Source organism: Marasmius oreades, chromosome 5 (genome assembly GCF_018924745.1).
Source record: "Marasmius oreades isolate 03SP1 chromosome 5, whole genome shotgun sequence".
NCBI lineage: Eukaryota > Fungi > Basidiomycota > Agaricomycetes > Agaricales > Marasmiaceae > Marasmius > Marasmius oreades.
Window position 1 is genome coordinate 3487826 of NC_057327.1, and position 12662 is coordinate 3500487.

The 12662-nt window shown below is 47.8% G+C and overlaps 3 protein-coding genes across 3 annotated transcripts; 2 read left to right on the top strand and 1 right to left on the bottom strand.

Annotated features, from left to right (window-relative positions):
- Positions 1–1912: 1912 nt before the first annotated feature.
- E1B28_009299 (uncharacterized protein) lies at positions 1913–4478 on the top strand. The gene is made up of 4 exons (XM_043154180.1): positions 1913–2031; positions 2086–2230; positions 2287–2959; positions 3017–4478. Exons 3-4 carry the CDS (start codon positions 2731–2733, stop codon positions 4015–4017), a joined length of 1230 nt encoding a protein of 409 aa, XP_043009470.1. The 5' UTR covers positions 1913–2031; positions 2086–2230; positions 2287–2730; the 3' UTR covers positions 4018–4478.
- A 45-nt stretch (positions 4479–4523) lies between these two features.
- E1B28_009300 (uncharacterized protein) lies at positions 4524–7835 on the bottom strand. Its single transcript, XM_043154181.1, has 5 exons — positions 7608–7835; positions 5991–7545; positions 5781–5931; positions 5259–5729; positions 4524–5200 (listed from the first exon to the last, which is right to left on the bottom strand). The coding sequence occupies exons 1-5, from the start codon at positions 7732–7734 to the stop codon at positions 5072–5074; spliced, it is 2433 nt and encodes an 810-aa protein (XP_043009471.1). The 5' UTR covers positions 7735–7835; the 3' UTR covers positions 4524–5071.
- A 1610-nt stretch (positions 7836–9445) lies between these two features.
- E1B28_009301 (uncharacterized protein) lies at positions 9446–9748 on the top strand (the record flags this gene model as incomplete). The annotated part of the gene is made up of 1 exon (XM_043154182.1): positions 9446–9748. The coding sequence occupies one exon, from the start codon at positions 9446–9448 to the stop codon at positions 9746–9748; it is 303 nt and encodes a 100-aa protein (XP_043009472.1).
- Between the last annotated feature and the right edge of the window lie 2914 nt (positions 9749–12662).

The following is a 12662-nucleotide window of genomic DNA, read 5'->3' on the forward strand; positions in this document are numbered from 1 at the left end:
TTTACTCCAATCCACATGCTGCTGTGATGGTACGTGCTCTTGTTTCTCTGCCAATCCTACAACAGTAACAGTCTTTTCTGTCTTTGTAAGCAGTTTTGGCCCCTCAAATGTCTTTCAAGAGCATATTGGCTCTCATTCGAAAAATGTGGCCGAAGGTGGTGAGGCTCGTCAACCTACGCCATTGTTCAATTGGTCGTAGCGGACTTCAAGACGCTCGGCGAGCTCCTTAACGCTACACGGTGAGCCGCAGTTCTGTTTTGGCGTCATGATTTACCTCTTCAATTATTCCAGCCCGTCTTGAAGCTTGAAGCTTGAAGCCTACGACGAGGCGAACACTCTCCATCATCTCCATCATCGTTATTCACCATGTCTGCGAAAAACTGCTCCCAAACAGAATCCTTCTGTTCCTTACCTTATCGCGGATGACTGCGAGGCTTTTCTATCACGCCCCCCGATGGATGTTCTGGAAATACTGCTTGCTTACGACCAGGTGTTGACAAGAATTGCCCTCATCTTTGATTGGTCCTGGCAAGGCGAGAATGTCGATGGAAGCGGTGCAAAGGAAAGTAGCCGAGAGATGGCTATGGCCCAACGCGAAAAGTGATTTTAGGTAACCAGACAGCCATCATCAACCTGATTGCCCTCAATGTCCGCTATGATTTCTGCGTAGAATCCATCCGCAGCACATATCCCAAGCTGTTATATATGATGTTGATGGTCAAGAAGGCCAGGTCGACCATTCGCTCTCACCCCTTAGTCCATCGCTTCAATGTGCTGCGGCGACTTGTACAAGCGCTAAAAAGATCATACGAGTGGACAGATATAACCAAGAAGGGCTCGAATATCCTTAACGGAACATGTTAATTTCATGGACAGAATGAAGCGTACCTCCTAATAAGAACAAGAACATCGCAAAAAATCCCGCTTCTGTTCCTGGCGAAGTCGAATGCACTGTTCCCAGAAGCGGCTACCTACGTACAAGGCCGCCTCTGTGTCATCCTTCCCATTCAAGCATGTACAGCCGCCAAGGATAGCAGATGGTGGTCCCGCTTATTCGCGGTGAACTAGGAATATGCCATCAAATAGGCCCCGTCAATCTTACTCCTGTCGACGTTTTGGCCCGTTTTGGCCGTGCAGTTAATGGACTGATATTGATACCTTCCAACGTTAGCTTGCTCTGCCGATCTCCATTTTTCGACGATAGACCTGGAATCCCGTGGGATGTGTATTGGTGAAGAAAGAAAGGGATGGATAACGCCGGTTGTGGAATAAGAGGACGCACGGTAGCCGCATGCAGTAAAAGCTGTGTATGTGTTTGATATGAACGCGATAATTGGCATGTTCTTCCTGACCTTGTTCACTGCCGTGACTCGGGCACTGATGAAGGAGATATCGCGGCCACAAAAGGCCCAAACCCGGTTGCATCGTTCCCATACTAAGTTGAGCATGGTCGGCAGGTATTGCACACATCGTTGTCTTGGTGGATGTCCCGCCTTGTTGAAAGATGAAGTTCAGTATCCAACTCGATGATCAAAAGACACCCACCTCGGAGCTGAAGCTCAACTTGTTGATCATGCAGTTCTCGTCCCATGTAAATTCCTCCGCCAATGTTCATCTTGAATGAAGTGGCAATCGGCGTAACAAAGATGAATGACCGTTATCGCCCCATCATGGATTGAAAAGATAATGCGCGTTCCCAAGACTGATTGTGAATGTAGGGCGAAGAACAAGAACGTTGGTCCACTGCCAACGACTGCCGATAATTAGTCTAAAAGGTAATCTAAAAAACGCATGCACCGGCAACCAGAGGTGACCGGTAAAAGTTCGGAATGAGGTTTCCAAAAAAAGGGAGTTATTACGGGCCGGCCGAGCATAGGCGCCCGCTCTTCCGATTTTTTTGAACCACTGTCCTCCTTGCTCTTCGTCATGCTCAAGCTCGTTTCTTCCACCAGAATGATTGACTACTGTTTTGCCAACTCTATAGAACTTAAACTCTAGCCTTCACGGCTAAAATCAGCATCAGCAAGGTATGTAAGTATGTCACTCCTCGACCACCCGCGACCGATTTGAATATTCGTATTCTAGTCATCTCACAGAAATGAGTCATCGCTTGCCCTCTGTCGACAGTGCACTACTGGAATTGGTATGGCGGACAGCGGGAGGTTTTGTGTGATGTCTGGATGCAAACTTTTCCTTTGGAAAATAGGAATAGGCCTAAAGAAAGTGAAACGTGCGAGGTTTCTATTTGGTTTCTCAGCGAGAACGACTGATATCCATGCTTCAAAGTTGTCATATATATAGCTCTCCAAGGACTACAGGGACATGATCTACGTTTGTGGTGCCGCCTAGAGAGGTGTATCAAGATATCATATGGGAATGTTGAGGGTCTCAGTATTATCGTTTACCCGAAATGAGGCCTCCTCCGACCACAGGCACCCAGTTGCTATGCACCCACGTTTCGTCTTCAGACATCTGCTGCTTCAGTTTTAGAAATCTATTGATAGCACCGCCTTCCCTGAATTGCCCGCGATGATTATGGTGATGGCGAGATGCTGATACCTGATCCATCCTGATACGTGTGATGTGGGTTGAGGTTTTGACCTAGGCCCATCCCTGTCACGTCTTATTCCTTTCTTCGTTCCTTTCCTTCTCCTCGTTTTCGTCGTCCCTCATTTGACGGCCTTTCTCTCTTCCCCCTCCTTCAATTCGACACGAATCTTCACTCGTTTGATGACCATGACCAAAATTCATCGTCATGTGCGGACAGTCACCCACGTGAAGCGTTCCCCTGAAGAGGTCATTGAAGGCACACCTACATTTGACAGTTCAGGTCAAGCTGTGAACACCAACGCCAGTAGGACCGGTGACTATGCCAAGAATACAGTGTCATCGAGCACTCCTCCATCCACCATAGCGTTAGCTGTCTTATTGGCTATCGCTGTCGTAGCGTTAGTCGGAGGTGCGTTACTCGTGCTTGTTTCAAATTGTTCATGCTCAATCAGGACCTGTCTATCAGGTTGTTTGTTTTGGAGGATAAAGAAAAGACGAAGTCAGAAGGGTACCGGTCCCCAGTCTTACTATTCTAACAGTCCACATGGTTCGTTGTTTGGTATGGAATCGCGGACTGAGTCTGAAGCGCACTCCTCGTTATTCGGGGGACATCCGGCCACCCTCGAGAAGCCTGACAAAGCATTGACCATAAACCCTTTCCCCAACGAACAAACCGGTTGGGCCCCTCAAATCAAGGACTATCGTGGTGTCCCCCTTGTCAATGGCCAACTCCCCCAACACGTTCAGGCGGCGAAAGAAGGAAAGCGATGGTTGAAGTCTCTGTCGCGACGTGATTCGAATGAGAAACCAGCAGTAGAAACTCCACCACCTTCTTATTTCATCACAAACGTTGGATCCAACAGGTCTTCTGACGCTACGCTAGTCAGATCAGAACCACCGGTTGCCCCATTACCGCCCACCCCTGCTGATTCGACAATCACCCTTCGCCCACCTACACCACCCACGAACGAGAAGAAACGGAAGCCATCCCCTCTTACCACTCCTTCAGAGCCACTCAGCGTACCATCATCGCGATTCTCCCACTCACCCCTTCCTAAAACGCCAGGTGCAAATGCAGACCCTCTGTCCAGTCCTGCACGCAACTCTTCTTTTAGCCACCAACAGAAATCTCCCTTGGCACTACGAATGTCCCCCACCAAACATCTATCTTCCGTATTCAAATCAGGAACGGGTAGCGATGGATTAGCATTACCACGACTGATGTCTGTGATCAACACCTTCACACCATCTCTCGAGGACGAGATGTTGGTTCACATGGGTGAGACGATTCGTATGGTTGAGGAATACAACGATGGGTGGTGTTTGGTTCAGCGAGTTGGGAAATCGGATGCACCTCGAGGGGTTGTTCCTCGATTTTGTTTGACGGAGAGACAGTCGGCGATACAGACGAGTACGTCGAGAAGGAACCTTATCAAAACTATCCAAGCGTCTTCAAAGCTTCGGTGATAAGGGAGTTCACCAACATCTCGTTTCTTTATCCTTAATTTATCGTTTATGGTTTTACGAACGAACCCTTCCGTTCTTTTTTTTTTCGTTCCGTTCCGTTTACTTTACGATCTTTTCCCACTTTATCTTCCAACTATTTATTGTGGTGATTTTTTGACGCTTCACCACGGTCTTTTCGATATTTCGACTTCTAGCGTCAATACGTTCTTTTTTTTTCCCCCTATTTATTTGAGGGGGTCAACGACCCCCTCAGTGTCGGGACTATTGTGCGTTACCTAGTACCTACGTATCGTGCCTCCGTTGTGGGTTGAACCTGCTTCGTTACTCTCTTTGGGCCACGAGAACCCTCTGGTGGTTCTTTGGATTAGACATAGGTTCTATTTCTTGGTGTCCATTTTGTAGAGAGCTATTTGTTACATCTGGTGTGACTTATCCAATGACGAAACGAGATTGTGCAAGAGGATCGTAAAAGATAAAAGACATGGGATTGAAGTGAAGGAGTGGCGCGGCAAGAAATGAGACTGGCAGTGACTGACACTGGGACCGAGCGAGGAAGTGTCTACCCGACTGCGCTTCTGGAGAGCGAAATGCAAGGGCCGCAGATCGGTCATTTACGGTTTTTTTACACCTCGCTACTCGATATGAACGGACACCCCAGACGTCAACCGCTACGAGAAGTAGCGGCTTCGTCACCGCAAAACGCTTACACTCGCAAGGCTACCACGTCCGCATCGTAGGTAATAGAGCTGGAGGAGGGGTCTTTATAGTTCTATACTTCTGCCGCCAGTTCGGGAATTCGTCGGTGGCAAAAGGAAAGGAATGTCGATCATTGGTGTTGCTCGGCGTTTCCGTAACGTCTAGGGTCCGGGAGAAACTTGGTACGGCGGGCGTGTGGCCACCTCAAGTCGCATCCGTTTGGTCGAGTCTTCTCCTCTAGTCCTACCTCATCCCCCCCCGAAAAACAACAAGCCGGTAATGGCAGTGAATTGGACTTCCGCGTCCGGGCCAGTGAAAGACAGGTTATTGTATCATTTGTGTATAACTGTCGGAGCAACTAAACAAGTGGCGAACACACTGATCGGCATTCTGAGTCGGGTTCGTCTTCTGAGAAGACTACCTTGCTTGTCAACCTCTTCCCCTGTATTGACCGAGCCAGCTTGCCGAATAAGTATGTTATCCATGTCTGACAAAATATTAGACGAATTGGAATATTGAACTCGAATGACCAGCAGAAGAGTTACCTTTTCCCAATCCAACTGAGCGACTCTATAGGTCCAGTCTTCAATTCTAATCGAATCAAAAGCTTCAATGGTACTGATCTGAGAAGGTTCCCAGGATTCCTTGTGAAAGAAGAGTGTAAGAAGCCTGCGAAGTAGCCGCCCTTCAGTCGGATCAATGTATTTGACATCCCATCCGGCTGGAATTGCAACCTCATTGTTGTAAGGCAGGACTCGGATCATCCACTTGGGATCAGAGCAGCAGATAACTGACTTCGAATATGATATGAATGAGAGGGCACTTTCAGTGGGAAGCTCGGAGTTGAGGCAGGAGATGGATAACTGGCATGCAAAGAGGATGTATTTTACAGCCTCTTCCGAAGTATCCGTCACGTTCCTGCATTGACCGGGGAATGCCACGTAGAAACCGCGGAAGAAAGACCGGCATTTGAGAAAGAAATCCTGGATGCAACTAGGAGAGGATTTATCGGATCTCTCAAACTGTCATTGGTCATCTGTTACACTCATAGGCAATCGAGAACATACCTTCAATAATCGATAAACACTGTAGAACATGCTTATTTGATCATGCACTGCTATTGTATGGTATCGCCAGTCCCAGATCTCCCTGTCCTGAAGTGAGAATCCCGACACCGCGAAGCTGTCTGAAGTTGGGCAATACATGCATTCGTAATTCCTATTGGTGTAGCATGTTCAGCCCAGCTCTCACCGGATGATGATATATTGACTACGCACCAGTGAAGTATCGTAGTGAGATATAGATGCGGATCAAACGCATTGAGAGCCGCTGCAATCCCGTCATTGAGAGTGATAGTGTATAGACACCTCCAAAGGTTGAGTGAACCGAAATAGATATCTTGAACCCCCTCTACTGGTTGGCCATGAACCTGGGGTCTTTGGATAGGCCAACGATTGTACTGGATACAATAACGGGAAAGCATTCGAATCTGGCATGGAATGAGTAGTTGGATCCACTCCTGGGAGGAAAGCTTTGTCCCCACGTAGTACACATCTGCACGATCTGCGTCGAGGAGAAACTCGGAAAAGGATGCATGCAGAACAAATATCTTTTCCGTTTTGGATGTAGGGATGTCGAGAATCGAATGTAAGCCAGACAAGAGGGCAGCGGCCTCGCCTTGGCTCAAATCTAGAAGCTGTTCGAGGGCCCATAAGCTTTGCAAAACTGCAGGCGAGCCGGATAATAACCGAAAGGGGGACTGCAGGATTTTTTCCTCACCACCAAAAGAACTTACTATTAACCGCAAAATTTCACGGAGCTTCCCGCCTTCGTGGACACAGTATTGTAGGATCTGAGAATATAACAGGTCCAGGTCAGGGTAGGGAGATGAAGAGTTCACCGTTCTTTTGGCATGAAGTATAACGTCCAACCGTTGTATAGGCGTTACAGGCAATTTTCCCGCGTCGATATACTTCGTTACGGTGGTTGCATAGATGAACTGCCCAGTGGCTTTGCATACCAACTGGTCTATAATGGTGTCACCAGGCCATGAAGCCTGCAGTGAGCTGTCTAGGGTGTGCCAATGCTCCTTCCGGATGCGAGCAAATTCATGGCAAAGATATCTTTTGATATCAGCCCGAACGGACTCTGCGAAATCACCCAACGCCAAGCGTAAAGGATTTGGAGTGAAGGGTTCGTGAAAGAAGATGCGAGAGATATGTGGTTCCGGTCGGCTGAGTATGAGAAAGTCGAGGGGAAGAGTGGGGGCCGCATTTTGAATCATCTGCAGCAGTCTCTTCTGAGAGTTCACATCGATGCATTCGTCGACACCATCAATGACGACAAGTCGTGGAAGCTGAGCCCAGTTCCTTGGGTCTACCTGAGCACACGGTTCTTGTATTAACAATCTAAACTGATCTTCCAAACTTTTATGCCAAATCCCAGGCGTTGAGCGGATGATGTGGTCGATGAGGGGCGCCATAAAGGGCTTAAGGGTTTCAGATGTCGCTAGCTGATGGGCAATGGTAGCGACAAATGGATCAAGCTTATCCCGACTCGAATCGTTCCTTGAAAAAAAGAATCCGGCTGCTAGTTGACCGGTTTGGATGTACTTTTCACAAAGTGCTTGTGCAATCGCAGACTTCCCTACTCCAGCAGCACCGTTGACCCAATACACTCTGCTGTTCTTCGAGTCATCCTCGCACCAACTACTCAGTTTCCCGATAATCTCTTCCCGAGTGCCAGCTAGAACGTTGGGCTGAGGGTAACGAGCTTCTGCATCATGAAGAGCGTTGAAGGCGACCCGACTCGACAAATTTGAAAGGCCGGACTCTGGCAAAAGAGACGAGGCTTGGTCATTATCATCCCGATGGGTTAACGTAAGGTCGACGCACCAGCTCCAGAGGAATATTGATGGTAGAAGTTGTCCCCAACGTGCGTCGAAAACGTATTGCCGTTTCCCGAACTATCGTTGACAACACTGTCGTTTACTTGGAAGTTTCTGTTTCTTTTGAAGCTCATGCCTTCACGTCAAGGGACGAAAGAGGGGGGGAAATGTAGCAAAGCTGGACAGAGTGTTAATTGAATTTATTGAACTGTCGCATCACGGCGGTGTCTTCCACTAGTGATTCAATAAGTTGAACCGTCACCGTGACCACTGCCGCTCGTCAAAAACGTTAGCTCTCTCCTTACAGCCGGATTACCGGTATACACTCTGCGGCCATTTCTGCTCTCTGGCACCTTCGCTAATTGGCGTTGGCGTTACCGTTCTTTCTTTCCTGTTCAGGTGCATTCTGCTATAATCACCCTATCTACTTTCCGTTCTTTCTCAATCGTTAACCAGCACACGGCCATATGGACTTGAAAAATTGTTTCGGCAGGCTCTGCTCTACCAGTTCGTTTATCCACATCGCGCATCCTCAACATGTCTGGCCTAGAGAAAATACTTGCAAGGGAAGCTGTTGTCGCGAAGAGGAGTGCCTGAACTGTGGCGAGACGGTACCCAGCGATAGAGCTTCCTGTAATCAACGATTATGGGGATGTGTCAAAACTTCTACTCGATTCACCTCACCAAGTGAAGTGCCAAGAGGTGAATTGTCTGCAACCTGCTACTGTAGTGCTCTCGCCTCATGGTCAGAACGAGGAGTTTGTCGGGAATTGAGCGTGGCACGACCTGCACTAGGGCTGCAAGGCAGGAGGTTGTGTTCTTTCATCCGTGCGTATAATCCATATCTCTGTGTTGTTGTCGTCAATTTGAAATATCTGGTCGGGACTCCTTCAGAACCTCAGCTTCACCCTATCTAAATCTGTGAGGAAACGAAAACTTGTTAAGTCGGCGTTGGGATGGATCTGAGTGTTATGGAAGGCGTTCGTACTGCTGGATACAAATCTCGGAGGACAATAGCTGTGATAACAATCTCGAACAACGAATCCCTATTACTCGCATCGCCCACAAACTTCTTCTACACGATTTGACTATATTCGATACACGTATACGCTTGTCCACGCACTGCCGCTGGTTGTAATCGGTTGGATTCACGCGACAACAGTTGAAAATTCCCTCAACCTTCCTTCCGACATGTCCTTCCAATCTCGGAGGTGTTCCTGATCGATATCGATCAATACACTTTCTCTCGCTCTATGCCACGCGCGCCGCATTCCTCCTCCACAAAGCAAAGTCGCAGCGCCAGCCGTCGTAACCACCACAAGTGAACCTCGATCACATGATCGCTCAGCCTCCTCCCGACAGCTCGACATCGGACACGCTTCCTTCACTCTCGATACTCTCAGCTGGTTGCATAGTCCATCCATAATCCCCAAACACGACCAACGCGCCAGGTCGAGTCAGATGTCAGGCTAGTTCAGCGTCGAGGAACGTCTCGTCGGCTTCATGCGATCCATCGATGTGTACGAAATCGAATCTTCCAGGCGCTTCAATTTCTTCTTCGAGAAGACGGTATAGAGCGGGTAGTAACGCCTGCTGTGAGCGCTGATTCGGAGACGTTGGTAGCCATAACCGAGTTCTCTCGGAAGATAGGGAAATCATTATCTGCGTGTATCGTCCCCAACCTCGCTGTACCGGGATGCCTGTTCCATATTGTTGACGACTTCAGCGTCGATTCCTGTACGCTTCTTCCGCTTGTGTACCCAAACCATCTCCAGAACGGACTTACCGACGCTGATAAAGACATTCAGCTTCGAGACTCGGACATTTTTTCTCTATTGTCCGGTGATGGGAGATCCTGGGGACCTTCGCCACAGGGATCTCTACGGTCTCGAAAAGTTATTCGGCGAGGTTCTTGTTCACAGGTTCGCTAATAAGCTATCCATCCAAATCTCACGTTTCCACAACGTTTATGGGGCGAGAGGTACTTGGTACGGTAGACGTGAGAAGGCGCTTGAAGGAAAAGCTGTTGTTGCAAAGTGGCCAAATCCCCAACTCATTCAGGCGGCGAAAGACGGAAAGCGATGGTTGAAGTCTCTGTCGCGCCGGAGAAACCACTCCACCACCCTGTTATTTATTACGAACATGTGATTCAACAGGTCTTCCGACACTACACTAGTCAGATCAGAACCACCGGTAGTCACCCCACTACCGCCTCCCCCTGCTGGTTCGACAATCACTCTCTTACCACTCCTTTAGAGCCACTCAGCATACCATAATCGCGATTCTCTCACTCACCACATCAAAACACTTCTGCTCCATTCGGTATACTGGCAATTGTAAAGGGAAGACTTCCGTCCATCCAAGCAAGCCCATTCCACTCGATAATTCACACGAAGACGAACATGTTGACCTGCTCGCCAGCCTGCGACTTCCCAAACGCCAGTTGCAAGCGCAGACCCTCTCTCCAGTCCTGCTTCACACCATCTCTCGAGGACGAAATGTTGGTTCACATCGGTGGGATGATTTGTATAGTTGAGGAATACAACGATGGGTGGGGTTTGGTTCAACGAGTTGGGAAGTCGGATGCACCTGTTGTCCCTCGGTTTTGTTTGACGGAGAGATAGTCGGCGATACAGACGAGTACGTCGAGAAGGAACCTTATCAAAAGCTATCCAAGCGTCTTTAAAGCTTCGGTGACAAGGGATTTCACCGACACCTCGCTTCTTATCCTTAATTTATTATTTATGGTTTTACGAACGAACCCTTCCGTTCTTTTTTTCCCGTTCCGTTCCGTTACTTTACTTTACGATCTTTCCCACTTTGACTTCCAACTATTTATTGTGGTGATTTTTTTTGTGATGCTTCTTCACCACGGTCTTTTGATGTTTCGACTTCTAGCGTCAATATGTTCTTTTTTCTCTCTATTTATTTGAGGGGTTCAACGACCCCCTCTTTGGTGTTGTATCCCTCGTTATTTACAGGTCTACTCAGGACTATTGTGTTACCTAGTACGTATGTATCGTGCCTCCGTTGTGGGTTGAACCTACTTCGTTACTCTCTTTGGGCCGGAAGAACCCTCTGGCGGTTCTTTGGATTAGACACATGTTCTATTTCTTGGCGTCCGTTTGTAGAGAGCTATTTGTTACATCTGGTGTACTTATCCAATGACGAAACGAGATTGTGCAAGAAGCTCGTAAAAAGGTAAAAGACCGTACACATATTTAATTTTGTAAAGGTCATGACGACCGACGCCCATAGTAGTAGTCAAGCTTCGATTCCCTCCTTTCGGTTTTCAGGTCGTACGATCTCCTAGAACAAGGGGGAGTCGTCCGGCGTTCTGGATCAGTGTTTAGGACGCAGAATCCGCTTGCAGCAGAGCGTCGGACAATTCTGGGAAAACGTGAAGGAATCTAAGAGCTTGTCTTTCATAGGTGCCTCATATCCTACGGCGGGGTCCTTTAAAATTCTAACAATAATGATAGGACGCCGGTGGGTGCACTCTTCGACACCAACGTATTCATCGTGGGCCTCCAGTCAACTCCCGTTCAAGCTCACAAAAATGTAGATGGGACAGTCGAAAGCGTAATGTCTGTAGACTTCGAGAGAGAGTATACAAGCCAAGACTGGCATAAATACGCAATACATAATTTCACGACGGGCGAGGAGCTCAACTAAATAATAAGGCAACCAAAGGAGAAAGCAGGTTCAAATGGAGTCCAATGGGAGCGACAAGGTGGGGACCAAACACGAGGCCATCATCACAGTTTTTCCTCAGACGTGTGTCTGACTGTCTCTTGAACAACTGCAACCTCGACCAACGGAATCTCATCCCGAATTATCTTCTGCTTTTATCAGTAGAATCAATACTCTTGCACGCCCAGAAGGAAGGAAAACCTACATCATTCTGTTCAAAAAGAGGAAGCCCTACTTCGTTAATAGTGGGCCTCGACAAAGTCGGCGGCCTGTGGAACCCTCTCCCATTGTATAGATAGAGATCCATCCTGGAGCCCCCACTAGTACTACTACATCCACAGGAATCATTCTTCGACTCTTCCAAGTAATGCCGAGCGTTGAGCCTGTATCCATTAGTCAGGTCGCATTTTTTGATAAGATTCGAAAGAAAACCCACATTGCCATTAGGGAGTTCACGTATACTCCCGCAAGTATCACTCTCATTGCATAAAACACCATGCTCTCCACCATGAAGGCAAACTAGAAAGGGAGAATTCAGTTTGACCAGGCTGGTATTCGATGAGAAATGGAACTGGAAGATATTACAGTCAGGGCGCAGGCAACTGAATACAAGCTATGATTGAAAGTCGAAGTCTGAGCGACGATATCGATAGTGAGAATGCTCGTCTCACCTTGTAAGAGCACCGCTGTTTATCACATATGCAGCGATCACATAGTAGATGTTGTTAGTCCTACGTTATAAACCAGCCTGTTAGTCTAGACTCGATCGAAGTGACTTGTACAAAGATTCAACACATTACCAATCTGACCGTTTCTTGGCCTTGTGCAAATGGAGTATGAGAGTAATGGCCAAAATGCAATCGATGATTGCATTGTCGCTATAGCCAAGTGTTGCTGCTATCTGGAGACAAAGCTGAGTGACTCTCGGGAATTGGATGATGCTCACCCACCTTCAACGTCTTGGCAGAGGTAAGTAACCCGGGAATGTCTGGAACTTTTGATCTAAGCAGGCGAATTGATTAACAACCCAAGCCGAAAGTCGTCCCGGGACCCACATTTCATATGGAATGACTACCGCCGTCGGGATAATAGGTTGAGTGACATCATTAAAAAATGGAACCGGTTCATGACCAAAGGGTACTGACAGATGTTAAGAACTGAAGTGAATGTTAACGAAGTATATACAGAGGGTACGCTGATGTACAGATATTGAGAATGATTAGGATACCCTAAAACCGACGCCGTAAGGTTTTGGGTTCTTGGGAGGTTGAAGTGTGAATCTCACCAGCGGAACGAAGAGAAGGATGCGGTGGTACGTCCTTTTAACAACTAAAAGTGAATCATCAGTCATTTCGAGTAATCTCCGGGG